Source organism: Aquarana catesbeiana, linkage group LG09 (genome assembly GCF_042186555.1).
Source record: "Aquarana catesbeiana isolate 2022-GZ linkage group LG09, ASM4218655v1, whole genome shotgun sequence".
Classification (NCBI taxonomy): domain Eukaryota; kingdom Metazoa; phylum Chordata; class Amphibia; order Anura; family Ranidae; genus Aquarana; species Aquarana catesbeiana.
The window spans coordinates 79331712-79358598 of record NC_133332.1 but is presented as its reverse complement, the minus strand read 5'-3'; the positions used below and the strand labels follow the sequence as shown (position 1 = coordinate 79358598).

At 44.0% G+C, this 26887-nt stretch overlaps 2 protein-coding genes across 8 annotated transcripts in view; one reads left to right on the top strand and one right to left on the bottom strand.

Moving 5' to 3' along the window:
- The window catches only part of LOC141107834 (uncharacterized), a 35688-nt gene extending 34493 nt beyond the window's left edge, over window positions 1-1195 (bottom strand). For 2 of the 5 annotated variants that reach the window (XM_073598849.1, XM_073598856.1), the window contains exon 1: window positions 900-1047. The gene's annotated coding sequence lies outside the window, so the exon portion shown is untranslated. Of the gene's footprint in view, window positions 1-899 lie in introns of all 5 variants that reach the window. The other 3 variants (XM_073598851.1, XM_073598853.1, XM_073598852.1) reach the window with 3 other exon arrangements.
- ZSCAN31 (zinc finger and SCAN domain containing 31) lies at window positions 1137-26613 on the top strand. Of its 3 annotated transcripts, none has more exons than XM_073598859.1 (8): window positions 1137-1353; window positions 9646-9827; window positions 12351-12459; window positions 14154-14258; window positions 16402-16494; window positions 18362-18514; window positions 19173-19298; window positions 25620-26613. In XM_073598859.1, exons 1-8 carry the CDS (start codon window positions 1347-1349, stop codon window positions 26201-26203), a joined length of 1359 nt encoding a protein of 452 aa, XP_073454960.1. In that variant the 5' UTR covers window positions 1137-1346; the 3' UTR covers window positions 26204-26613. The 3 variants fall into 3 exon arrangements, with proteins under 3 accessions (XP_073454960.1, XP_073454958.1, XP_073454959.1); XM_073598857.1 differs by having other exon boundaries at window positions 1137-1394; XM_073598858.1 differs by having other exon boundaries at window positions 1138-1394; window positions 25623-26613.
- The last annotated feature ends 274 nt before the right edge of the window (window positions 26614-26887 follow it).

Genomic DNA, 26887 nt, shown 5'->3' with positions numbered 1-26887 from the left:
TTTTTTTATTGGATATGTTTTATAGCAAAAAAAGTAAAAAAAAAATTGTTTATTGTAACACATTATTGTTCTTTGCAAAGTGACTCTTCACCATATTTACTAAATTCTGCCGCAAATTCTCTTACTGAGTGCAAACGCACTTACAAAGTCCACGGTCTATTTGTCTTTAGTAAATCCACCCCATTGTCTTACATCTGTTTTTCACTGACCTGTAAAACAGTTTCAAGCTCCTCCCTCTCTCAGGTCAGTGAAAAACAGATGTAAGACAATGGGGTGGATTTACTAAAGACAAATAGACCGTGCTTGCACTCAGTAAGAGAATTTGTGGCAGAGTTTAGTAAATGGGGTGAAGCGTCACTTTGCAAAGAACAATAATGTGTTACTATGCGCCAACAAAACAAAAGTTCAAAATGTGAGAAAAGGAAATACGTACGGCTGCTGCCGTTTTCTCAATGGGTTTGCTATACACATTTATTAACCAGTTATTTTATATACATAAACTGCGCTGCTGAATCGAATTATTCACATTATACACAAAATTTGAGTCAGTTTAATTATACAGAATAACTTTGCAAAGAACACCCAATCGCATGCAAGGAACAAAAAAAAAAAAAAAAAAACAGCATTTTTGCTTGCACACGATTGGATGATGGAAGTCAGCAGAGCTTCCCCTCATTCACAAAGCTCTGGAGCAACTGTAATTACAAAGTGCACATTCCTACTAATCACCCCCAATGTAACCTTTCACATGATCACATCTACATCACACAGAGAATCAGTTACATCATTGTTCTCTATACTGACTACCAAATAATCCTGAGCTGTCATAAGTCACATCTGTCTGATCATCTATTGTTCTAATAAATAAGATCTGTAATAGAAATAGATGGAGAAATCACCCAATCCCATCACTGTGTGATCATCATAGAGAAGACATAAGATCATCACCAACATCAGCAGAATGATTTCTATTGTCAGGAATGAGGACATTTCATGGAATAATGATGACAGATCCTCTTTCTATCTCCAATGTAATCCTGCACAGATCTCTCACCTTACATGTCACCCCCATCCCCCACTCTCCTCCTCTCCTCCATGCTCATTGGCTGCTGCACACAAGGGACCCGCCCCCTAGCCTCTGGGGCTGATGGGAGTTGTAGTCCCAGGATCTCCTCCCTGCAAAGCCAAGCTATCCCAGCATGCCCTGCAATCCATTCGGCGACAAACATCCAATCAGAGCTGGGACTCGGCATTGAGCTGTCTGGACTTGTAGCCAGTAAGAGATTTCTGCTTTGTAAGCACTACAAGTCCCACAATGCCTTTGGGGGAGCTGGAGAGGTGAGCCAATGAGAGGTGAGAGTCAGCAGCCCCGCCCACTCACATGGTAGAAGCAGGTAAGATCTTTGTTGGGGTAAAAGTTGTGTGTTTGGTGTGTATAGAATCATCCATGTGTGCTGGGGGTGGGGGAGATCCATTTCTATGGAGAGGAGAAGAGATTTCTTCCTGGATCCCCCTTTATCACATCATAGGATGGATGGATGGGGGGGATAGGAAGTGTTACTTTGTGTAGACTTTTCTCATCTCCTATCAGTGGAGGACACAGCCCCTCCCCCACCCCTCTCCTCCCCCTAAATACTGACTCCTCCATTCCCCCCATTTCTATCACCTCTCATGCAGCTCCTATCACTGTCCATAGGAGGCGCTGTGTCCTCCCTGATCCTGTACACTGGGGGGGTCCGTCCCATCCAGGACACAGTCTGGAGGTGTTTGTATGGATCTCCTCTCCCAGTACAAAGATATACTGGGGGGGGTCACCCTCCTCCATCTCCACTCATCACCTCTGGGGGGGTCACCCTCCTCCATCTCCACTCATCACCTCTGGGGGGGGGTCACCCTCCTCCATCTCCACTCATCACCTCTGGGGGGGTCACCCTCCTCCATCTCCACTCATCACCTCTGGGGGGGGTCACCCTCCTCCATCTCCACTCATCACCTCTGGGGGGGTCACCCTCCTCCATCTTCACTCATCACCTCTGGGGGGGTCACCCTCCTCCATCTTCACTCATCACCTCTGGGGGGGGGTCACCCTCCTCCATCTCCACTCATCACCTCTGGGGGGGGGTCACCCTCCTCCATCTCCACTCATCACCTCTGGGGGGGGTCACCCTCCTCCATCTCCACTCATCACCTCGGGGGGGGGTCATCCTCCTCCATCTCCACTCATCACCTCTGGGGGGGGTCATCCTCCTCCATCTCCACTCATCACCTCTGGGGGGGGGGTCACCCTCCTCCATCTCCACTCATTACCTCTGGGGGGGTCACCCTCCTCCATCTCCACTCATCACCTCTGGGGGGGGGTCACCCTCCTCCATCTCCACTCATCACCTCTGGGGGGGGTCACCCTCCTCCATCTCCACTCATCACCTCTGGGGGGGGGGGGGTCACCCTCCTCCATCTCCACTCATCACCTCTGGGGGGGGGGGTCACCCTCCTCCATCTCCACTCATCACCTCTGGGGGGGGTCACCCTCCTCCACTCATCACCTCTGGGGGGGGGTCACCCTCCTCCACTCATCACCTCTGGGGGGGTCACCCTCCTCCATCTCCACTCATCACCTCTGGGGGGGGGGTCACCCTCCTCCATCTCCACTCATCATCTCTGGTGGGGGTCACCCTCCTCCATCTCCACTCATCACCTCTGGGGGGGTCACCCTCCTCCATCTCCACTCATCACCTCTGGGGGGGGTCACCCTCCTCCATCTCCACTCATCATCTCTGGGGGGGGGTCACCCTCCTCCATCTCCACTCATCACCTTTGGGGGGGTCACCCTCCTCCATCTCCACTCATCACCTCTGGGGGGGGTCACCCTCCTCCATCTCCACTCATCACCTCTGGGGGGTCACCCTCCTCCATCTCCACTCATCACCTCTGGGGGGGGTCACCCTCCTCCATCTCCACTCATCACCTTTGGGGGGTCACCCCCCTCCTCCATCTCTGGGGGGGTCTGGAGAGGAGATGAAGGTTGGATCGGGGAGGGACTGATATGAATAATTGTGTATTTTTAGTGGAGGGCTCATTCACATAGGTGCCATAAACATTGCATTTAAAGCGATGTTTCACCCAAAAATGGCACTTCCTCTTTAAGTGATGGTGACCCCCTGACATTTTTTTGGGTGGTACCCTCTTTTTAGAGGCATCCAGCTCCCACTTCCTCCCGGGGCTCTGCTGCACCGGAAGGAAGATCACCTCTCCCCCTTCCCTCTCTGCAATCTTCTGGGACACGTCACAGGTCCCAGAAGATTACCCGGCCAATCACAGCGCGGCTCGCGCATGCACAGTGCGTGCCCCGGCTGTGAAGCCACAGCTGGGCGCCCACAGTAGTGATGCCGGCGCCGTGGAGAGGATCGGGGCTTGGTACGCCCGTATCGCTGTATCGTGGGACAGGTGAGCGTCCGATTATTAAAAGGCAGTAGCTACACTTTTTGTAGCTGCTGACTTATATATTTTTTTTTTTTTTTTGGCGGAAGTTCGCTTTAAATGCATACAGAGTGTCGTTTTCTGTGCATATAAATGCAGCACTGTAGGAATCAATGTGTCTACAAACGTAGCGATGTACAAAAAAATGTAGCACAGAGCTGCGTCCAGCATTGTACATACCTGCAGATTTCACGCTTAAAGTCTTAGAGCCCTTGCACACTGGGGCGGTTTGCAGGCGCTATTGTGCTAATAATAGTGCCTGCAAACCGACCCGAAAGTGCCGCTGCTTTGTATCCAGTGTGAAAGCCCCGAGGGCTTTCACACTGGAGCGGTGCGCTAGCAGGACGGGAAAAAAGTTCTGCTAGCAGCATCTTCGGAGCGGTGAAGGAGCGGAGTGTATAGCGCTCCTGCCCATTGAAATCAATGGGACGGCACGGCTATACCGCCGGCAAAGCGCCTCTGCAGAAGCGCTTTGCGGTGGTATTTAACCCTTTCTCAGCCGGCGGGGGGTAAAACCGCCCCCGCCAGCGGCCGAATAATGACGGTAAAACGCCGCTAATAATAGCGGCGTTTTACCACCGACGTCGCCACCGCCCCAGCGTGAAAGGGCCCTTAAGAACAATTGTATACAATTAGTATATTATTTTATAAAAGATCTTCAGGTGGCTCTGCCAGCAATAACCTGTATTCCATGCAATAATTACACATATCCTGATGTGAATGAAGCTTAAAATGTATAAATAATTCAAATCCGGTCTAAAGCTGGCCATACACCATACAATTTTCCTGTTCAATTTTCTTTAGATTTACCTTCAACTATGTAGTACAAGGGCCTGCCTGATTGCATCCAAATTGAAAGTGTTTAGGTTTGACCTCCTATTATATGGTTTTGGTAAATCTAAAGGAAAGTTGAACAGGAAAATTGAATAGTGTATGGCCAGCCTTAGGCCCCTTTCACACTGGGGCAGGGGCGGCGTCGGCAGTAAAACGCCGCTATTCGGCCGCCGCTGAGGCGGTTTTACCCCCCTCTAGCGGCCAAGAAAGGGTTAAAAACCCTATAGTATAGCCGCGCCGTCCCATTGATTTCAATGGGCAGGAGCGGTGAAGGAGCGCTATACACTCCGCTCCTTCACTGCTCCGAAGATGCTGCTGGCAGGACTTTTTTTCTCGGGGCTATCACACTGGATACAAAGCAGCGGCACTTTCGGGTCGGTTTGCAGGCGCTATTAGCGCATTAACGCCTGCAAACCGCCCCAGTGTGAAAGGGCTCTAAAGGGTTTGTATAGAAGTGTAACCCTTTGATTGCTGGTGATTTATCCCTGGTGTAGTGTCTGCCTCTCATAGGTAGCCAGTGGCATATTGTGGCCACCAAAGTGTTAATAGGAGCTCAAAGGTGCATGTGGGATTACATGCAAGTGGGTGCGATTAGCTGTCAGAGCTGGCAGCTTCCCATTGCTTTCAAAGGGGCTGCCTACTCGCAGCTAATCATGGGAAATAAATGCTAATTTTTTTGCAGATAAAAAAAAACAAAAAAAGTGCGTTGATTATTTTTTTTTTTTTTTCCTTAGGTTTAGGAGATATTTGCAAAAAGACAGGCACCACTGTCTGCGGCGCATGCGCCGTAGACAGCGGCGCGCAGACACACTGAGCATGCCTCTGCTAACGGCGATATGGCGTTAGTAGTGGCTCCAGTGCGCATGCGCGGGAGTGACGTCATCACGGCTCTGGCCAATCACAGCGCCGGAGCCGCGATACCCGGAAAGAAGATGGACGCTCCATAGCAGAGGGGACAGCGGTGACATCGCAGGCTCCTGTGTCAGGTAAGTGACACATAATGGGCTACTATGCGATGCATAGTAGCCCATTATACTTTACCTTTGCAGGGAAATGGAGGAAGTAAACCCTGATTGGTTTCTCTGCAGAAGTGAGACTGATTTTACGCTCTCCAGCTTTAGTAAATAAACTCCAAAGTATCGCAGAAACACTCTAGAAGAGGTAAATAAGGATATTTCATATCCCATTTCTAATTTAAAGCGTTTTTTTTTTTTGTTTAGTTTTGTTTTTTCTTTTTGGGTTTTTTTTGTTTTGTTTTTTTACCCCCCACACCCAAAAAAATTAAATTTTTCCATGTCTTCAATGTGATTGTTCCCTTTTATTTAAAGCGCCATTGAACCCATTTAGGCTAGCTCAGTGTTACAGGCAGCAAACCTAACAAAGGAAGCATAAGTGGAAAGCTTACCTAAAAGTATCATATCAGGGATGATATATATATATATTGTTTTTTTTTATATATTTTTTTTTTCTGTTATGTTGCCTTGTCACATGGTGCAGTGTACTTGCTCCGCCCTGCATTGTGATAAGGGGGCGGAGCAAGCATAAAGTTTAGTTGTTGTGATCACATGCAAGAATAAAATAAGGGGGGGAGGAAACAGACGCCATTGTAAGGAGCCTGACATATGTTCCTGAATAATCCATGTGCCCCCCTCCCCCTCCACCCCCTCGTCTTCTTTTCTTCTCCCCGCAGTCAATGCTATTATGATGCCTTTTCCTCACTCCTCAGCTTGCTTATTGGCTAATAGGACTGGAGGGGGGAGGGGGGGGGGTCCTTGCAAGAACCAGGCTTGTTGCCCGGCAACCAGCACACAGGCTGATGAAGGAAGAGCAGCCTGCTGGAAGACAGACCGGCATCATAGGAGCTTGCTGCAGGTGAGAGGGGATAGGAGCAGGCACCTGCCATTCAACCTGTGGAGCCGCCTCCCTCACGAATCACGTGGGACAGCTGCTGGAGAAGGGGAAGAAGTGATTGGCTGTTAAAGGGGGGCTGATGGGGCATGCCCAGTGAGTGTGGCAACGTAGTAGCCAGAGGACCAACTGCTAGATCGGTGCCACCAACAGTAAGAAAGTAAGCCCATGGATATGGCGTGATTAACCAGGTATTTACAGATAGGGAAAGGGGTTCTTTTCTGCACGCAGGTTTATTATACACTTTTGGGGCTGATTCACTCCTCAGTTTATGCATTCTGGATGTGTTTTTCCATTTACACACGTTTTCGATGCATTTTGAATGCGTTCCAGTGCATTTTTCTCCTTTTTATTTTGGCACTTCCAGTGTGTATTTGTGTTGCGTTTACATGCGTTCCTGTGCATTTCTATAGTTTTGCTGCATTCCAGTTGTGTTCCATACATAAAAAAAATGCAGCATGTTCTACTTTTGTTGACTGCACTGGTGTTCTGTCAAATTCTCCAAACCATCAAAAACTCCAACAATGTCACTTCCGGTTTATTTAAACCATCAGTGATTGGATATTTTGACGAATTGCGCTTTGGACACAACACCAGCAACCGAATACAGTCTGGTACAGGGAGATATAGCTGTTTTGACAGCACAGCGGCTTACAAGGACAAAGTTGTCGCCACCTCGGAGGCAGTCATTTTGTTGGCTGGTATCGGATCGGAGTAACAATCTCCGCTCATAATATCGTGCACCGGACTGTATTTCGTTGCCGGTGTTGTGTCCAAACAACAATTCGTCAAAATCTCCAATTACTGATTGATTGTTTAAAGAAATCGGAAGTAGTTGGAGTTTTTGACGAGTTGGCTATTTTAACAGAACACCGGAACTGACTGTACTGGTGTGAACTAGGGCCATAGGAATACAAGGGGGCACTTTGGCAGGGGTGCAGAATTGTGCTGGGGGGGGCAGATATACGTATTTGGGGGGGTGCCCTTTGGGAAGGGAGTGGACTTGTGCTGGGGGGGTCAGATACATACTGGGTGGGCGCTTTGGAAGGGGCGAGGAACTGTGTTGGGGAGGTCAGATATGTATTTGGGGGTGCTTTGGAAGGGGAGCAGACTTGTGCTAGAAGGTGGAGTAGGGATATTTCAAATCCAATCCCTCTCCTCTTACACCCCTGTTACTTGCCCCTCTCCACCCCCCTTCCCAGTCACTGTGTCCCTCTTCCCCTGAAAGTATCTGTTAAACCCACTGCAAACCTCCGATCAGTGCAGCACAAGGGGAATGGTGTTCCTCCTGTCTGTGTACAGGAAAACAGAGACAGGAAGAAGACAGAGGTGGCTTCATTCCGATATGCAGTGGGTTACTGTGACAAGCAGACGGCGGTGAGATACTGGTTGCAATACAGACACTGGATCGCGGTGTGGGGTATTCCATACACAAGCTGTGGGGCAGGTGCAATTAGCGGCCATGTTAGTGCGCAATACTGGAGGCAATTTACAGCACGCTTTAATTTTGGTAGCATAATTTATAATGTGGAATGTACAGTGGGTATCGAAAAGAATCCCCATTTAAAATAATCACATTTTGTTGCTTTGCAGCCTGAAATGAAGACACACAGTTTCTGTTTTATCCAGATGTTTTTACTCAGTGCAACTAATAACATCCAAGTGAAAGAATACCAACCATGTCAGAAAAAAAATCAAAAACAGAATCACTGAGTTGGAAAAAGGATCACCCCCTCCTAAAAATAAATTGTAAACTCAATCAGGTGTAGCTAATCACCTTCTCAATGGCACAAAAAGCCATTTGTCTTCCAACTGTGATCAGCTGTGGCCATTTTTATTAGCTCAGCGTGAAAAGAGCTTTCCTGGAGCATTTCAGTCCCTTGTAGTGCAACTGAAGCAAACAATCAATTATGGGTCCCACTGTCAAAATATCTCTGGGAAAAAGTTGTAGACAGGCACAAGTCAGGAGATGGATACAAAAAAAGAATTCAAAGGCTTTATCAATGCCTAGAAGTACATTGAAAGCGGAAGTAAACCCATCCATAAAACTGTTTAATTTCCGGCACGTGTCGGAAATGTAATACTCCCATTGGTTGTGCTCTCAACCAAACTGTCAAGCCATCCAATGGCTGATGTCATAACTGATCACATGTGCAGCATCATGGCAGTTGTAGATTAAACAGAGGCAAAGATGGCAGCTTCCTTGGCTGAAAACAATAGGAGGGTTTACTTACACTTTAAGTCTATTATTAAGAAGTGGAAGGTATTTGGTACAACGCAGACCCTCCCCTGGATCATAACAGAATTCCAAACTCATTCCAAACTCATTGAAAGAGCCAAGAGGAAACTGGTCAGAGAGGCTACCAAGAGGCCTACAGCAACTTTGAAGGAGTTGCAGGAATTTATGACTGAGTGGTCATTGTGTGCATGTGATAACAATATCTCAAATTATCCACAAATGTGGCTTGTATTGGAGGGTTGCAAGAAAAAAGCCACTCCTTAAGAAAGGCCACATGCAATCACAACTGAGCTTTGCCAAAATGCACCTTGAAGATTCTGAAGCCACATGGAAAAAAGTGTTCTGGTCAGAATTGAATTTTTTGGCAATAACACCAAATAATATGTCCGGCGGAAAAATACAGCTCACCATCCAAATAACACCATTCCTACAGTAAAACATTGAGGTGGTAATATCCTGTTATGGGGGTGTTTCTCTGCAGCAGGTACGGGAGCACTTGTCAGGATATAAGGAAAATGGATGGAAGCAAAATACTATCAAATTCATGAGGAAATTCTGCTGCCCTCTGCCAGAAAGTTGTCAATGGGAAGGCTTACTTCCAACATGACAATGACCCAAAGCACACACTGGTTGAAGGGGAAAAAGGTGAATGTCCTTGCTTGGCCTAGTCAAAGCCCAGACCTAAACCCCATTGAAAATCTGTGGAATAACTTGAAGACTGCGGTCCACAAAGGGTCACCATTAAATTTAAATGAACTTGAGCAGTTCTGCAAAGAAGAGTGGGCAAATATTGCAAAGTCTAGATGTACAAAGTTAGAAGAGACATATCCCAACAGACTAAAGGCTGTAATTAAATCAAAAGGTGGTTCAACAAAATCTGACACAAGGGGGTGATCTTTTTTTCCAACTCAGTGATTCTGTTTTTGATTTTTTTTTTCTGACATGTTGGTGTTCTATCTTTCACTTGGTTGTTATGAGTTGCACATTATAAATACAGCTGGATAAAACAAAAATTGTGTCTGTCTTCATTTCAGGCTGCAAAGCAACAAAATGTGATTATTTTCACGGCGGGTGATTCTCTTCTATACCCACTGTATGTTTCTTGCTAAAGACCATTATTTATGAAGTTGTTATGGGTAAAGTTCCGCTTTAAGTTTCACAGAGGATCTCTTCCTCTCTTTGTGCAGGATTTTATTGTTGTGAAGAGACCCGATGTACATTCAGCATTCGTGCTGTAGCGGTTAAAAGCAACGTGTGTGACTCCACTTCTGGATGTCCAGAGCTCTCCTTTACTCTCCTGGGAATGGAGCACAAGACTCCGAAGATGATTGCAGAGCTGGCCAACAAAATTGTCCGACTGACTAGGGAGGTGGGAAATTCATTAGTAAAATAAATATATACTGGGGTTGATTTACTAAAACTGGAGAGTGCAAAATCTGGTGCAGCCCTACATAGAAATCAACAAGCTTCCAGTTTTGTCAAAGCTTATTGGCTACCGTGCACACCTGCACCAGATGCTGAGCGCTCCAGTTTTATCAAATCAACCCCATTGTGTATGTGTGTGTATATAGTATATATAATTTTTATTTTCTCATTCTATTTCTACCCCATAATGACAAAGTAAAAACAGAATTTTAGAAATGTTTGCAAATGTATGAAAAAGAAAAACTGAAATATCACATTGGCATAAGTATTCAGGCCCTTTGCAACAACACTTGAAATTTAGCTCAGGTGCCTCCCATTTCTCTTAATCATTGCTGAAATGTTTCTACACGTTGATTGGAGTCCACCGGTAAATTAAAAATTGACTGGACGTGATATGAAAAGACACACAACTCTCTATAAAAGGCCTCACAGCTGACAATGTATACTGTATCAGAACAAAAGCTATGAGGTCAAAGGTACTGCCTGCCGAGCTCAGAGACAGGATTATTAAACGGCACAGATCTGGGGAAAGTAACGAAAAAAAATTCTCCTGCACTGAAGGTTTCGAAGAGCACAGTGACCTCTTCTTTCATTTGAGAATTATAGTTTGACACAACCAGGACTCTGGTCACCCAGCCAAACCGAGCAATGGGGGGGGGGGGGGCCTTACTAATAGAGGTGAGCAAGAATCTGATGGTCACTCTGACTAAGCTCCAGAGATCCTGTGTGGGGATGGGATAACGTTCCAGAAGGACAACCATCGCTGCAGCCTTCCACCAATCTGGGCCTTATGTGAGTGGCTAGACGGAAGCCTCTCCTTGGTGCAAAACACATGAAAGTCTGCTTGGAGTTTGCAAAAAAAGCACTTGAAGGTCTCTCTGACTGTGAGGAACAAGATTCTCTGGTCTGATGAAACCAAGATTGGAACTCTTTGGCCTCAATTCTTAACATTATGTCTGGGGGAACCAGGCACCACTCATCATCTTCTCAATACCATCTCAACAGTTAAGCATCTTGGTGGTGGCAGCATTGTGCTGTGGGGTGGGTGGGGGTTTAGGCATCAGCAGGGTCTGAAACACTGGTCAAGGTTGAGGGAAAGCTGAATAGAGATAACTATAGAGATATCCTCAGTGAAAACCTGTTCCACAGTACTTAGGACCTTAGACTGGGTCGAAGGTTCACCTTCCAACATGACAACGATCCTAAGCACAAAGCCAAGACAACACAGGAGTGGCTTAGACCCCATGCACACTATTTAGCTTTTCTGCAAATTCTTTTCTTCAGATTTACCAAAACCATGTAGTGCAAGGGCCTGCCTGATTGCATACAAATTGAAACTCTTAAGGTTTGACCTCATATATTATATGGTTTTGGTAAATCTGGAGACAAAAATCTGCAGAAAGTCTAATAGTGTGTATGGTTTCTTATGCTGCGTACACACGACCGGACTTTACGGCATAATTTGCCCGGGCGACTTTTCGACGGGCTTTACAAGGGACTTTCCGAATGAACGGACTTGCCTACACATGATCAACCAAAGTCCAACGGATTCGTACGTGATGACGTACGACCGGACTAAAACAAGGAAGTTCATAGCCAGTAGCCAATAGCTGCACTAGCATCGGTTTTTGTCCGTCGGACTAGCATACAGACAAGCGGACTTTTCGACCGGACTCGAGTCCGTCGGATAGATTTGAAACATGTTTCAAATCTAATTCTGTCAAAGTTTTGAGAAAACAAAGTCCGCTGGAGCCCACACACGATCGAATTGTCAGACGAAATCCGGTACGCCGGGCCAAGTATGCCGTAAAGTCCGATCGTGTGTAAGCGGCATTAGGGATAACTCTGTAAAGGTCCTAGAGTGGCCCAGCCAGAGCCCTGACTTGAACCTTATTGAACATCTCTGGAGAGACCTGGAAATGGCTGTCCACCAACAGTCCTCATCCAAACTTACTCAGCTTGAGAGGATTTGCAAAGAAGAATGGCAGATAATTCCCCAATCCAGGTGTGCAAGGATGGTCACGTCATACCCAAAAATACTTGAGGCTGTAATTACTGCTAATGGTTCTTTAACAAAGTACTGTACTCAGTAAAAGGGTCTAAATACTTAAGTAGATGTGATATTTCAGTTTTTTCTTTTTAATAAATTCAGACATTTCTAAAATTCTGTTTTCGCTTTGTCATTATTATGGGGTACTGAGTGTAGATTAATGAGAAAAAATAAAAAGAATTTAAACAACTGTAGTATCAGGCTGCAACACAACAAAATCGAAAAAAGTGAAGGGGGTCTGAATACTTTATGAATGCACTGTATATTATTTCCTTCTCTACCAGACTCTGGTGGTCATCGAGCTCAAGGGTCTTTGCCTCTTCCACCTTACCAGCAGTTAACGGATCATTTTGCTTCTTTTCTTCCGAAGTTGCCTTTTCCTATATAAAATGTTTTATGATCCACCCTTTATTTCAGGTGCCTTTAAAGTGTGAGGATGTTGCTGTCTCCATCTCTGAGAATGAAGGGGGATATCTTGAGGGACGTTGGGAGCAACCTAAGAAGACCCAGGACACCTGTACCTTTGGTGAGAACATTTATCAATCTAACTTCAAAAATTCCAAAAAACATACAGCATCTTCACAGTCTATTATCAAGGAAGCTGCCTGCATCTAGAAATGGTAATTGTGCCTAACCAGCACCTTGAAAGATTTACCTTTTTTATCTTGATTGCCTCCTGAGAAAACAGCAGTTTCCTTCTACCTAGACACTCATGTGCCTTGAGTCTCCTAGCTGCATATCTGCATTGTAATGCATTGCTCCTTCAGACTGCTAGTCTCAGCAGATTTGGAGTGAGATTTGTGTCAGAACTGTGCTGATCACTGGTCTCCTTGGTGGAGAGGAAGCTGTACCCAAGGACCTGCAGTGCAAGTATCTCCTTGTTTCTGCTTAATTCATTCTGAGGATCTGTACTTCCACCATCTCTCCTGCCGCTTCTTAATAATTACCCCATCAGTCATCAGATCACCAGTCATCAAGGTGGGGCTCTTATATGAGGAAGCAAAGCCCTGCCTCTACCAAGATGGACATCTCCATGCAGAGACACAGTGCATAACAAAGCATGGGAAGCCACCAATGGGTAGAAGAAAAGCTTCTTCTGGAGTTGATCATGGGGAGCTGTTGAGCACACCATCTCATGGGTGTTAGAAATAGACAGGACCATGGCGAAGCACAGTTGCTTGGTAACAGACTATGAATGTATCAGCTTCTAGGGATCAATATAGTTTGTTTCCTCCAGTATATATTTTTTCCTTTTGTACTTATGATTCCTCGGGTTATCCTTGTGCCAATCTTCATATGCAGTTGAAAGGCTGTTACCCTGATATAAGGTTGAACTGTCATTAGAGAAACATAGGTGAAGCACTGCTAGTTGTCTGGCTTCAATCCATGTGAATCACAGACCCAACAAGCATGCAAAAGTTGGAAAGTCAGAATCAAAGTCAAAATTCCTACTCTCTAATTGTTACAGGTCAGTGACTTAGGAGGTGCTGAAGCCAGGTATTGGCCGGTTTATCCAAGCCAAGTGTGATTTATCAGGAGGAGAGGTCAACATTTTCAGCCTTCATATTTATCTCATGATAGGCCTGCTTTATATTTGTGTATGTAAACCCTAACAATCTATTACTCTTATTTGCTCCTTCTTGATTTGTTTAACTTAAAAGATAAGTTCACTTTTCGGAAAAAAAAAAAAAATCCGACAGGCAGCAGGAATGAACTAAAATGGCACTCGACACCGCAAAGGCTGCTGGACCCTGTAGTTTTCCATGCACAGAGCCCTGTCAATCAATGACGCAGCCAGGCGAGCAGAGCCCCTTATGTTTTTTTTTTAAATTGTGACCGCTAGCGAGGAGGGAGTGGAACCCCGCTTTTACAGCTAGATCGGGGAGGTGCGGGGGCCGGTCTGTTCATAACATGTTACACCCTGAATATGAGTGTAACATATTACAAAAGAGGAACTTATCCTTTAACTTTGAAAGAGTTTTGTTGTATCTGTTTAAGTGCCAAAAAACACAGTTGATACTGCTTAAAATCTGTGCTGAGTGTGACCTACAGTGCACCTCACCCTATGTTATGGGGAAGGTTATGGAGAGGGTGAGCTGTCCACTACAGTAACTGCAAATGCATTCCAATGATTTTTTTTTGGGGGGGGGGGGGGGGAGTGGTGGAGGAAGTTTAAGGAAAATATGATCTGATGTGGCTTTTTCTTTTAATTTATTTCAGAACAACCAACAGCTCCAATGCAGCAAAGTAGAGAAAACAATAACAATTACCCCATCAATCTCTGCATTAAGAAGGAGCCATTTGAAGAATTTCATCATTCCACTGGTAGGTATTCAATTTGAAGTTCTTAAAGAATCGACATCATCAGTATGCATGGCCTATTGCCTTGACGTGCGCACATCCTGGTTTCAATTCCTACTAAGCACACTGCTTACATTCATCTTGCATGTTCTTCCCATGTTTCTATACATTTTCTCTGTTTGCTTCAGTTATATTCTGCAGTCCTATAATATAGTTTTTCTAAAACTGAAGTTTAATCTGCTTATATTTCACCTCCCCTGATTCCTCCCTCCTCCCTCATTAACATGCTAATTATTATTTTTTTTTTTTCTGTTTCCATTATACCTTACTTTAGGCCTTTCACAGGGTAGATAGAATAGTCTTAGAATGGTGGTGGGAGTAGATTTAGCCTTAGTTAGAATTTGACTGAACTTCTACTTCTTACACAATAATGCCCCGTACACACGGTCGGATTTTTCTACGGAAAATGTGTGATAGGACCTTGTTGTCGGAAATTCCGACCGTGTGTGGGCTCCATCACACACTTTCCATCGGATTTTCCGACACACAAAGTTTGAGAGCAGGCTATAAAATTTTCCGACAACAAAATCCGTTGTCGGAACTTCCGGTCGTTTGTACACAAATCCGACGCACAAAGTGCCACGCATGCTCAGAATAAATAAAGAGATGAATGCTATTGGCTACCACCCCGTTTATAGTCCCGACGTACGTGTTTTACGTCACCGCGTTCAGAATGATCGGATTTTCCGACAACTTTCTGTGACCGTGTGTATGCAAGACAAGTTTGAGCCAACATCTGTCGGAAAAAATCCATGGATTTTGTTGTCGGAATGTCCGATCAATGTCCGACCGTGTGTACGGGGCATTAGGCCACTAACCCAGAGACCTGCCTCATAGAGATGATGGCAACAAGAAAGGCCACCTTGGAAGTGAGGTTGGTTAAAGGAATATACCTGATTGGTTTAAACTAAAGGATGATCAGAGCTGATAGAACCAGATTAAGTTCACACAGCACTACTGGGGAGTGTACAGGGAAGTGACGTGAGCAGCACAAAGGCCTTAACTAGGGAATGAACTGCAAATGGTCTTTGAAACTGAATGGCAAGGGCTGAGATTTGTCCATTGATGGTGCTCCAGACCAGATTAAAGGAAGGACAGTGTTCTTCCTAGGATGGAATTTCCTAGCACTGCAACATGCAAAGTCAACCCACTGTGTGCAGTGGTAGACACTGTGGAACATTGAATCTCTAGCCTTCAGGAATGTAGAGATTACCAAGTCGGATAGGCCTCTGTCCCTCAGGACCTGGGTTTCAAGAGGGCAACTATTAAAGCCATTGACTAAGAAGAATGGTGAACTGGCTCCTAGGACAGAAGATTCAAATGATCTGGAAGGGCCCATGGACAGTCAGCCAGGAGTCTGAGTATTGCAGAGCGCCATGTCCACCTGGGCCATTTTGGTGCAAAGAGAATCCATGAAATACCCTCTTTCTCAGTCCTGCGGAGCAGACAAGGGAGAAGCTGTTGAGTGGGAAGATCATAGATTAGGCTGAATTGAAGCCACTCAATCACCGAGGCATCCACTGCTAAGGCTTAAGGATCCTTGGACCTGGCAACAAATCTGTGCAGTTTGTTGTTAAACCCTGATGCCAGAAGATCCATGTCTGGTGTCCTCCGCTTTTGAGCGAGGGTTGGCTTGGAACACCTCAGAGTGGAGAGACCATTCCCTAGATCCAGATGTTGACTACTGAGGTAGTCCACCTGCTAATTGTCCATGTGTGTTATGGTGAAGGAAGTCAGGGCAGAAAAGTGTAGTAGGTACAGATCCCCAAGGCTCTGATAAGGATTCATCCAAGAAGATGCAAGTGGGGAACCATGGTGGCTATGATGTAGCTAGAACTTGATAGAAGAATCTTGGGAAAAAGCAATAGACAAAAAAAGAAAATTGTTCCTCTTAGTAGGAAGAAGCCATATATCGTCTAAGGATAGCTGCAAAAAACGAAGGCTTGCTTAAAGTGGGAGAAAGAGTTATACGGGCATTGTCCCTGTAGCTTCTCTTTTGCCAGTGTCCAATCGCCTGAAAAAAAGCTTTTATATAATCTCTGTGGTTTGAAATCTATGATTAAGAGATACAGTTTGATGTGATTTGTTTTTTCTTTTTAAATTTCAGAACAACCAACAGTGCAGGAAGGTACAGAAAAAAACTGCCCCATCAATCTCTGCATTAAAGAGGAGCCGGGTGAAGAACCTCATCTTTTTACTGGCAAGTATTGACTATGAAGTAGAGCTGTACGATTAATTGTTAAAGAATCAGATTGCGATTCCCCCCCATGATCTTAACAAAGCATTTTCCCAATTCTATGCAGAGTTCTCTGCTCACAGATCCCAAGTTTAGGACAACATCACTTAGATGGAGATAAGGAGAAACATTGTAACACTTCATCCTTTTAGATCAAGTAAGGCTCGGTTCACACATGGGCGGCACGACTTGCAGGTCGCCTCAGCGAGGCGACCTGCAAACGACTGCGGGGCGACTTGCGAGACGACTTCTGCATAGAAGTCTATGCAAGTCGCCCCAAGTCGCCCCCAAAGTAATACAGGAACCTTTTTCTAAGTCGGAGCGACTTGCGTCGCTCCAATTAGAACGGTTCCATAGCACAGAACGGGAGGCGACTTGTCAGGCGACTAGGTCGCCTGACAAGTCGCCCCAGTGTGAACCGAGCCTTAAGGTCTGTAAATGAGGGAAGTTTAACCACTTAAAGACTAAACCTTTTTCTGACACTTGTGTACAAGTTAAAATCAGTATTTTTTTCTAGAACATTACTTAGAACCCCCAAACATAATAGAAATATATATATATATATATATATATATATATATATATATATATATATATATATATATATATATATATATATATATATATATATATATATATATATATTTTTTAGCAGAGACCCTAGAGAATAAAATGGCGGTTGTTGCAATATTTTATGTCACACTATATTCGCACAGCGGTCTTTCAAACGTAAATTTTTGGGAAAAAACACACTTTAATGAATTAATAAAAAACAAAACCGTAAAGTTTTGTTATTTTTTTTTTCCTCCTAAACTGGCTTACTGCGTGCATAGGACAAGAGTAGGCAACTCTGATACTTAATGTATATAAAGTCAAAACTTTTTTTAAATAGAATATACAGCAAAAGAGTTAGATCTCTTGTCCGTTTTTTCCTTGGCTCTTTTTTGGAATCCAACCAGCATGGAAGCCCATAATTAAAAAAAAAAGTGTGTGTGTGTGTATATATGTGTGTGTGTGTGTGTGTATATTATATATATATATATATATTTAATATCAGAGGTGCACACCGAATGTAGATTTTGCAAGTTTTTGTATATAATTGTATTCAACTTTTTAATTAATATCATGAATTTAAATGAATATTAATTTATTGTCGGCCATTATCGACACCTTTTAGAGCAAGAAAAGCACTAAAGAGTTAGTCGAAGGTTCTCGTCTAATTTCTCAGGAGCTTGTCTTGATGTGGGTATAGAGGGTGGATTTAGATTGGAGCTCAAGAAAGAGATCCATTAAGATGAATGGATTTTGAGAAATGGGGAGAAAGAACTGTCAGTTTTTGTTTATTGCTGAATAACCTTTGCAGGTACATGTTTAGGGACTGTCTTCTTCATCCTACTTTGCTTACTGCTGCGTCACTAACCTAGAACAAGCATAGTCATATCTGGTATTGGGACACCTGATCTAAGTTTGTTCTGAGTTGGTGATCTGCTAAGTGGCGGAGCCAGGATAATCATGGCAGCCCTGAGTGTGCACCCTCAGAAGCAAGCCAACAATGGTGGCTACCATATTTACATCTTGACAGATTCTCTTTAAAGTAAACCTGTCCCAAACAACTCAGTCTGAACATGGCTAAATTATTTATAGATCCAACAATGTAGGCAGATCAGATATTACAGAAATCGTAAACTGTATGTCCACCCAATATTTTTTATCAGTTTTAGGTCTCCTTTACTGAAAGCAAAACAGTTTCGTCCAATAGATCTGTACAGTTATTATGGTAAGGGTAAATCATTTCCATATAACCTGAGAGGTGTACATTCTCTCTTTTTAGATGGGACATCGGCTCTCCTATCTACTGTAAATGTTCACCTACCTTTTGAAGAAGCCCAAAGTGCATCTGGATTCACCTATATTTCCTCATTTGGTATTAAATCTGAACCTGGTGGAGAGTCCTCTGGTGACACTGAGGACAGTGCTGATGAAGGTAATCATTTACTTATGTTACATGGACATTTTTACATCTGTCATTTCTGATTTTGGGAAAAGGCTCCTGACAGAGCAGAACATTCATGAAAGCAGTCATTTTCTATGCTGTAATCTACTCTACATCCAGTAGACTGAGGACATACTGTCAGTGCAGGGTGTCATGGACAGCCATCATCACAACACACTACATTTACCATGTAATGTTGCAGAGAGGGAGGCTGACATCATGTCAGCACTGCTCTCTGCAACATTGAGGACCACCTAGTAAGGAGTAAAGGTAAAGAAGACCATAGGGCATCACATGACTGTCATAATAACTTTGGAAAAGGAAGGGTCAGGAGCCCAGATTTGAGCTTTAAAGTAAATCTGAAAATGTCAGGTTCTCCATCCAAACCACTGATGTGTGTCTTCTCTGCGCTTCTCCACTACCATGTGTTGGACCCCCCTGTATTCACATTTGGGGTACACTTGTATGACTGCAGAAGGAATACTGGTCTATGAGTTGGAGCAGGGACTGATGAACTCTGTAAAATGCTACTTGCACGGGGCATCTCTCTACAGATGGACTGATTACCCTTTGTTGGAATCATTGTAGTACATAGAGAGGAATTCTTCCTTCACGTGTTTAAAAGCTGCACATTTTCATGTCCCTCCAGAATCTCCCCAGGTCCCTCGTTCTCATGATCGGAAACATGTTTACAATATTATCAATCGCATCAAGGAGGAGGCAGAGAAAAGCAAAGATTCAGATGTGTCAGTATATGAGGACACAGTCAGTCAAGGTAAGCACACCTTTTGTTAAAATGTGTTTCAGGAATTTCATTTTATTTATATATATTTATATATATATATATATATATATATAGGCAAAAAAGTATTTAGTCAGCCACCAATTGTGCAAGTTCTCCCGCTTAAAAAGATGAGAGAGGCCTGTAATTGTCATCATAGGTATACCTCAACTATGAGAGACAAAATGTGGAAACAAATCCAGACAATCACATTGTCTGATTTTTTAAAGAATTTATTTGCTAATTATGGTGGAAAATAAGTATTTGGTCAATATCAAAAGTTCATCTCAATACTTTGTTATATATCCTTTTATTGGCAATGACAGAGGTCAAATGTTTTCTGTAAGTCTTCACAAGGTTGTCACACACTGTTGCTGGTATGTTGGCCCATTCCTCCATGCAGACCTCCTCTAGAGCAGTGATGTTTTGGGGCTGTCGCTGGGCAACATGGACTTTCAACTCCCTCCAAAGGTTTTCTATGGGGTTGAGATCTGGAGACTGGCTAGGCCACTCCAGGACCTTGAAATGCTTCTTACGAAGCCACTCCGTTGTTGCCCGGCCGGTGTGTTTGGGATCATTGTCATGCTGAAAGACCCAGCCACGTTTCATCTTCAATGCCCTTGCTGATGGGAGGAGGTTTGCACTCAAAATCTCATGATACATGGCCCCATTCATTCTTTCATGTACACGGATCAGTCGTCCTGTTCCCTTTGCAGAGAAACAGCCCCAAAGCATGATGTTGCCACCCCCATGCTTCACAGTAGGTATGGTGTTCTTTGGTTGCAACTCAGCATTCTCTCCTCCAAACACGACGAGTTGTGTTTCTACCAAACAGTTCTACTTTGGTTTCATCTGATCATATGACATTCTCCCAATCCTCTTCTGGATCATCCAAATGCTCTCTAGCAAACCTCAGACAGGCCCGGACATGTACTGGCTTAAGCAGGGGGACACGTCTGGCACTGCAGGATCTGAGTCCCTGGCGGCGTAGTATGTTACTGATGGTAGCCTTTGTTTCGTTGGTCCCAGCTCTCTGCAGGTCATTCACTGGGTCCCCCCGTGTGGTTCTGGGATTTTTGCTCACCGTTCCTGTGATTATTTTGACCCCACGGGGTGAGATCTTGCGTGGAGCCCCAGATCGAGGGAGATTATCAGTGGTCTTGTATGTCTTCCATTTTCTAATTATTGCTCCCACAGTTGATTTCTTCACAACAAGCTGCTTGCCTATTGCAGATTCAGTCTTCCCAGCCTGGTGCAGGTCTACAATTTTGTTTCTGGTGTCCTTCGACAGCTCTTTGGTCTTCACCATAAAGAGCTAACACAAGTAAAAATATCTTCTTTTTACCAATGCTAGAAGCATATGGGTTAAAATAGGTAAAAGATAAGTTCACTTTAAAAAAAAAAAAAGATAATTTTTTTGCAAGTAAAAAAATGTGCATTTTATTATTTATTTATTTACTTATTTGTTTTGTGTGATCTGCTGATCGCTGGTGCAATGCTTTACAGACTAAAAAAAGAAATAAGAAATAAAAAATAAGAATAAAGGTACATTTTTTTTTTTTTTTTTTTTGTACCTGCAAAAAATTTGCCTACTGGGAGCTTAAGCCCCCCTCCTGTCCAGACTAATTTTCAGCTTTTAGCACTGTCGCACTTTGAATGACAATTGCGCGGTCATACAACACTGTACTCAAATGAAATTTTTATCATTTTTTTCCTACAAATAGAGCTTTCTTTTGGTGGTATTTGATCACCTCTGCGGTTTTTATTTTTTGTTAAAAAAATTGAAAAAACAGAATTTAAAAAAAAAAAATGTATATTTTTTTTATATTTTGTTATAAAATTTTGCAAACAGGTAATTTTTCTCCTTCATTGATGTACGCTGATGAGGCGGCACTGATGGGCACTGATGGGTGGAAATAATGGGCACCGATTGCTTACACTGATTGGCACCACTGGTGGGCATTGATAGGTGGCACTTGTGGGCATTAATAGGTGGCACTGCTGGGCACTGGCAGGTGGCAATGGCAGGTGGCACTCTCAGGCACAGATGAGGCAGATGTGTCTCCTTCCTCTTCGGGACCGATGTCCCTTTAACATAAGCTGGTGATCGGCTTTTTTTTTTCTCCTCACGCTGTCAGCGTGAGGAGAAAAAAAAACGATTACCGAGCTTTTGTTTACATCATGTGATCAGCTGTCATTAGCTGACAGCTGATCACATGGTAAGGGGCCGGGATCAGCCCCTTACTCGGATCTGTGATCACCCGAGTCCCCGGACTCGGTGATCACATCGCGCGCCCTGCAGGGTGCGCGTGGGGCGTGTGCACAGGGGAGGACGTCCTATGACGGCCTCCTGGAAATTGAGGTCCGCGCTGTGGCCGTCATTTGGCTATTGCCTGGACTTCAAGTGGTTAAATGAACTTATCCTTTACCTATTTTAACCCCATATGCTACTAGCATTGGTAAAAAGAAGATATTTTTACTTCTGTTAACTTCTTCAGGTCTCCTGCAGATCTGTCAGTGTATCTGTGTGCGGGCAAGCAGATACACTGACAGGAAGAATCAATGAATTACCACGGCGCTCCACAGCACCATGATAGTTCTTTGAGAACTACAAGCTGACAGCCGCTACGATACTGCTGCCAGAGGGAGGGTGGGAATGGGCAGCGGCTGCAGCATTGGGAACATGTTACATCTTAAGAACGGGTGAAATGTGTAACAAACAAAGGTGAACTTATCCTTAAGGCCTCTTGCACACGATACTCCTGTTTGAGCGTCGACTTTTTTGGACTTTTTTTATATATGTATTTGTGCGCATTTTCGCACAAATGCGTTTACGTGAAAACTTATTCTCGTGTTTTTGTTCTGCACAATATGTAAATGGGCATTTGCACGCAAAGATTTTGTTCATATTTTTTTCTGAAGAATGCTCTTGTTTACACACCTGTGTGTATAGGCACATTACAATTAATAGGCTGTATTTTAGCTCATTATAAAAAAAAAAAAAAAAAAAAAGCTGTACTGAGCTCGTTCAAGCTGCAGTGTGCAAGAGGCCTTAAAGTGATACTAAACACACATTGTTTAATTCACATTGTCCCTTCTATTTCTGTATGTGAATGATGGCATTGTAATTATTAAAAAAAAAATCTAAGTACCTTTGTACTAATTGATATACAGCTGTCACGTGACCCAGCTCTCTCTCCCAGCCTGTCTGCAGGAAAACATAAGCAGGAGGAGTTTCTAGTCCTCTGCTGCTGGTCAAATGTTAAAAAAAATAAAATAATAACCTTTGGAATACAGGGTAAAAATAAATAATGTCAAACTGTTTTAAATTTGCATACAAATGTATACAGTGGATATAGAAAAGAATCACCTTCCTTTTTAAAATGATCACGTTTTGTTGCTTTGCAGCCTGAAATTAAAAAAGACACAGTTTTTTTTTGTTTTTACCAGTGCAGCTTATAACATCCAAGTGAAAGATAGAACACCAACATGATGATAAAAAACAAAAAGTGACCCAATTTAGCCCAAACATATCAGAGACATGCCTCCATCCCTAAACAATATGCAAGAAACACGAGAAAAATGGATGCGGGACTTTAGATGAGGTATGTCTCTGTTGGTGAGGGTAGGTGTGTAAATTATATTAGTAGAGAAGAATTATTGTAACCAATCCCCAATTGGTAGTCCCTATGATAATTAAATTTGATAAATAATGCTAACATATAATATATACTCAATGATATAAACATATTCAATGCAAGGGTATGAGAAGAAACCCATAATTAATAATAGTAACATATTTAATATTTAAACATAGGACATAATTGGTACAAAAGACAATAATAAGTAAAATAAACATTTTACATAATTGTCATAATGAACAATACATAATATAAAAAACACAAGAGATTGTAAAATGAATTCATGATGTTACAAGCTCTAACTTGGCACCCTTGAGTATGGACTCAACGCGTTTCATGGCATTTAAAGCCAATCATCAGGAGTAGTATGCTATAAAATAGATAAACAATGGGTAGATAAGTAAGTGGACCAACATGTCAAAAAATAAAAATAAAAAAAACAGAATCACTGAGTTGGAAAAAGGATCACCCCCTTGTGTCAGTATTTTGTTGACCCACCTTTTGCTTTAAATACAGCCTTTAGTCTGTTGGGATATATATATATCTCTGTTGCTCACCTCTTTATTTCTGCGCTTTCCCCTTCAACACTCACCTCTGTACCCCCTGTACACAGCTTACCTATGCTCACCTCTTTTTGCCCCCAGTCCACAGCTCCGCTCTTGTCCCCCAGTCAACAGCTTCCATTTTTCTCCTCCTGCCCACAGCTCCCCTTTTTTCTCCTCCTGTCCACAGCTCCCCTTTTTTCTCCCCCAGTCCACAGCTCCCCCTTTTTCTACTCTAGTTCACAGCTCCCCTTTTCTGCTCCAGTCCACAATTCCCCTTTTCTGCTCCAGTCCACGGCTCCCCTCTTGTCCACCAGTCCACAGCTCCCCTTTTTCTCCCACAGTGCACAGCTCAACTCTGCACCCCTGTCCACAGTTCACCTAAGCAGCTTCCCCACACCTATAAGCAACTCACCTCTGCACACGTTACACCCTCAGTCCACAACTAACCTCTGCATCCCACACTACAGCTTATCTGTGTCCCCCTTCCACATTTCACTTTTGCACCCCCATATCTACAGCTTACCCCAATCCACAGTTCTCTTCAACACCCCATCTTCAGCAACCCCCCCGAAATCCCCAATGGACAACACCTCCAACCTCCTCACAGCTGTTTCTCTACACAACCTCCCCTTCCCTTCAACACTCTCGCCTCCCTTTGCAAAAATAACACCCCCCCACCCATTAATCCTTCCCCACCCAGCTTTCAGCTCAGCACAACACATTTCCCACCTTTCCCTTCACAACTCTCACCTATTTACAACTTCCCTCACGGCTCTTACCTCTTCACGATCCCCCTCCCAATCTCACAACTCTCACCTCCTAAAAAAAATCCCCCTGTCCCTAGCTGTCACTGCTGCAGTACACCTCCAACCTCTCCACAGCTGCCTGCCTCTCTGCAAAACCATCTCTCACCTCCTTAAAAAGTTTCACAGCGGTGCCGCCGCTATGATGCATACATGTCTGACAGGTGACAGGGGGGTTAAAAGCCAAGGAATCAAAAGGATGCGGTGTCGGGACCCAGGGCACCCGCCAACATATGCCCTGCAAAAGCCCGGAGCTAGCACACAGAACCCAGTAGAAGTGAGTGAGCAATGCAAAAACTTCCTCCTACCACTGTCCGTTTGCAGAGGACAGAGCTGCCGGACATTCTGGCTGAAAAAAGTCCTTTCCCCCACCCGCTGCCCTGTTCACCCTGCCCATGGGGCCCCCTACTGGTCCCGAGCCCTCGGGCAGTGCCCGAATGGTCAGTCCGCCCCTGGATGTTGTTATAACTTTCACTTGGATGTTATAAGTTGCACTAGTAAATGTAGCTGGATAAAACAAAAACTGTGTCTTCATTTTAGGCTGCAAAAAATAACAGGTAGGTGAAGCCTCCATCAATCTCCATGTAATATCCCACCCCCATTGTGTTTAGCTGGTTAGTGGGTAGGAGGGAGGTAGTGGGCTGTCATTTACCACTGTATACACCCAGATGTGTGACACTATAGTGACATGGGCTGCTCAGATGTGATGGGGAAGAAATGCTCAGCATAGGGAACTCACAGAAAATTGAGCATGTGCAAAGCTGCCAACACTGCTTTGCAAAATCCCTAGCTGAATTGGGGACATGGACAGAAGGGGGAGACAAAGAATCACAGGATTAATCAGGTGTTTTGCAGAATACAGAAAACAAATATCAAAGTGACTGAGTGAGTATGAACATCATGTAATAAAGCATTTATTGATAGTTTTTTTTTTTTTATGATGTGGGTTTAGTGATGCTTTGTTTTGTGAAATGGGGATTCCAAAGCTCTGTGTAAGTGAAGACTCATATTGCTTACCTTTGCTTCCAAGTGTATGTGTCTATGGAGATACACATTAAAGCGAACCTGTTGCTCTGCCTTGTGTAGGCAAGAACTCAGTTCACTTTAAAGCTTTGTAAGAGGAGGCAGAAAAATTGCCAGTGAAGTCTGATAGATAAAAATAGTTGGCTGATGATTCAACCCACCAGTGCCCACATAAAACTGAAATATCCATTCCCTGTGAGGTTGGCCTTTACCAATTATAACTCCTACAAAATTCTGGACTTTTAAAACCTGTACGCAGTGCAAATTACTAGGGAGATCCTCAACTGTCACTCTTTCTTCTAGCAGACTGCACAGACCAAGACTATTTACCATCGGAACCAAAAAATAAAAGAGCCAGGACACAGAAGTCAAGATCACGAGAGCCGTCTTCTCCTTGCGAAGTGTGTGGGAAAGTATTTGGCAATAAGTGGACTCTTGTGAAACACATGAAGATACATAGTGGAGAGCGTCCATTTTCGTGCGATGAGTGTGATAAGACCTACAAATGCAAAAGTCACTTGACCAGTCACATGAGAACACATACTGGCGAGCGACCCTATCAATGTAACCAGTGTAGTCGGAGGTTCTTCAATCACCAGCACCTCGTCCTCCATCAGGTAGTCCACACTGGTGAAAAGCCATACTCTTGCCCCGTGTGTGGGAAAGGCTTCACTCGGCAATCCAGCGTGGTTAAGCACTCCGGCATGCATGCAGAACAGAAGCGGCACGTGTGCAGCGAATGCGGCAAGAGTTACTGCCAATACGCCAGCCTGATTGTCCACCTGCGGCAGCACTCAGGGGAGAAACCATTTGTCTGCATGTACTGTAAAGAAGCCTTCTCATTAAAAGATGCCATGTTGAGGCATCAAAAGACTCACACTGGGTAAAAGCCTTTCCAATGTCCTCAGTGCATTAAGTGTGTTAATAGGTGAAGCCCCAACATTTCTGGGTGGTGTTGGAGATTATGGTTAAGCTTCTGTCGGACGTTCCTATTGGCCAATCACTATGATTTGCAGCCACACTAGACAGTGGGTATGTGCAGGATGTAGGAAGGAGTCCGCTAGCTTCCACACTATTGCAAAGTGCCGTAACTTTGCCTCTCAGAACCCTCGGAGGTTCAGCCATGATGGGAAGGTTTAGAAGTCCTACAGAAAGTGTGTGCAGTTCATACCTGCAGAAGTTTGTCCCTTTTCCTCTCAGTGACAGTCCCTTTAAAACATAGATTCTTATTGCGGGCTCGGTGTTGGTTAATACAGCTTCACTTTACTTCAATTAAAAAAAAGTAATAATAACCGCATGAATCCTGACATCTGTATTGTTATAATACCCTGTTACTGGTATTTGTTGTATTTTTGTGGGGTTTTTTCTTTTGTTTTTTAAGGGATTCTGTAAAAGAAAAGTGTTCATACCTACCTGTCTATTGGGCATTGACTCTCACGGTCCATTTGAGGAAGCTCTATGACTACTGAAAACACTTCAACATTCAACACACTTCTCAGTGTGGGAGCTATCTGATCCCCTGGTTCCACCAGCCCCTAAGTCTAAAGGCAGAACATTTTTTACCTTCATGC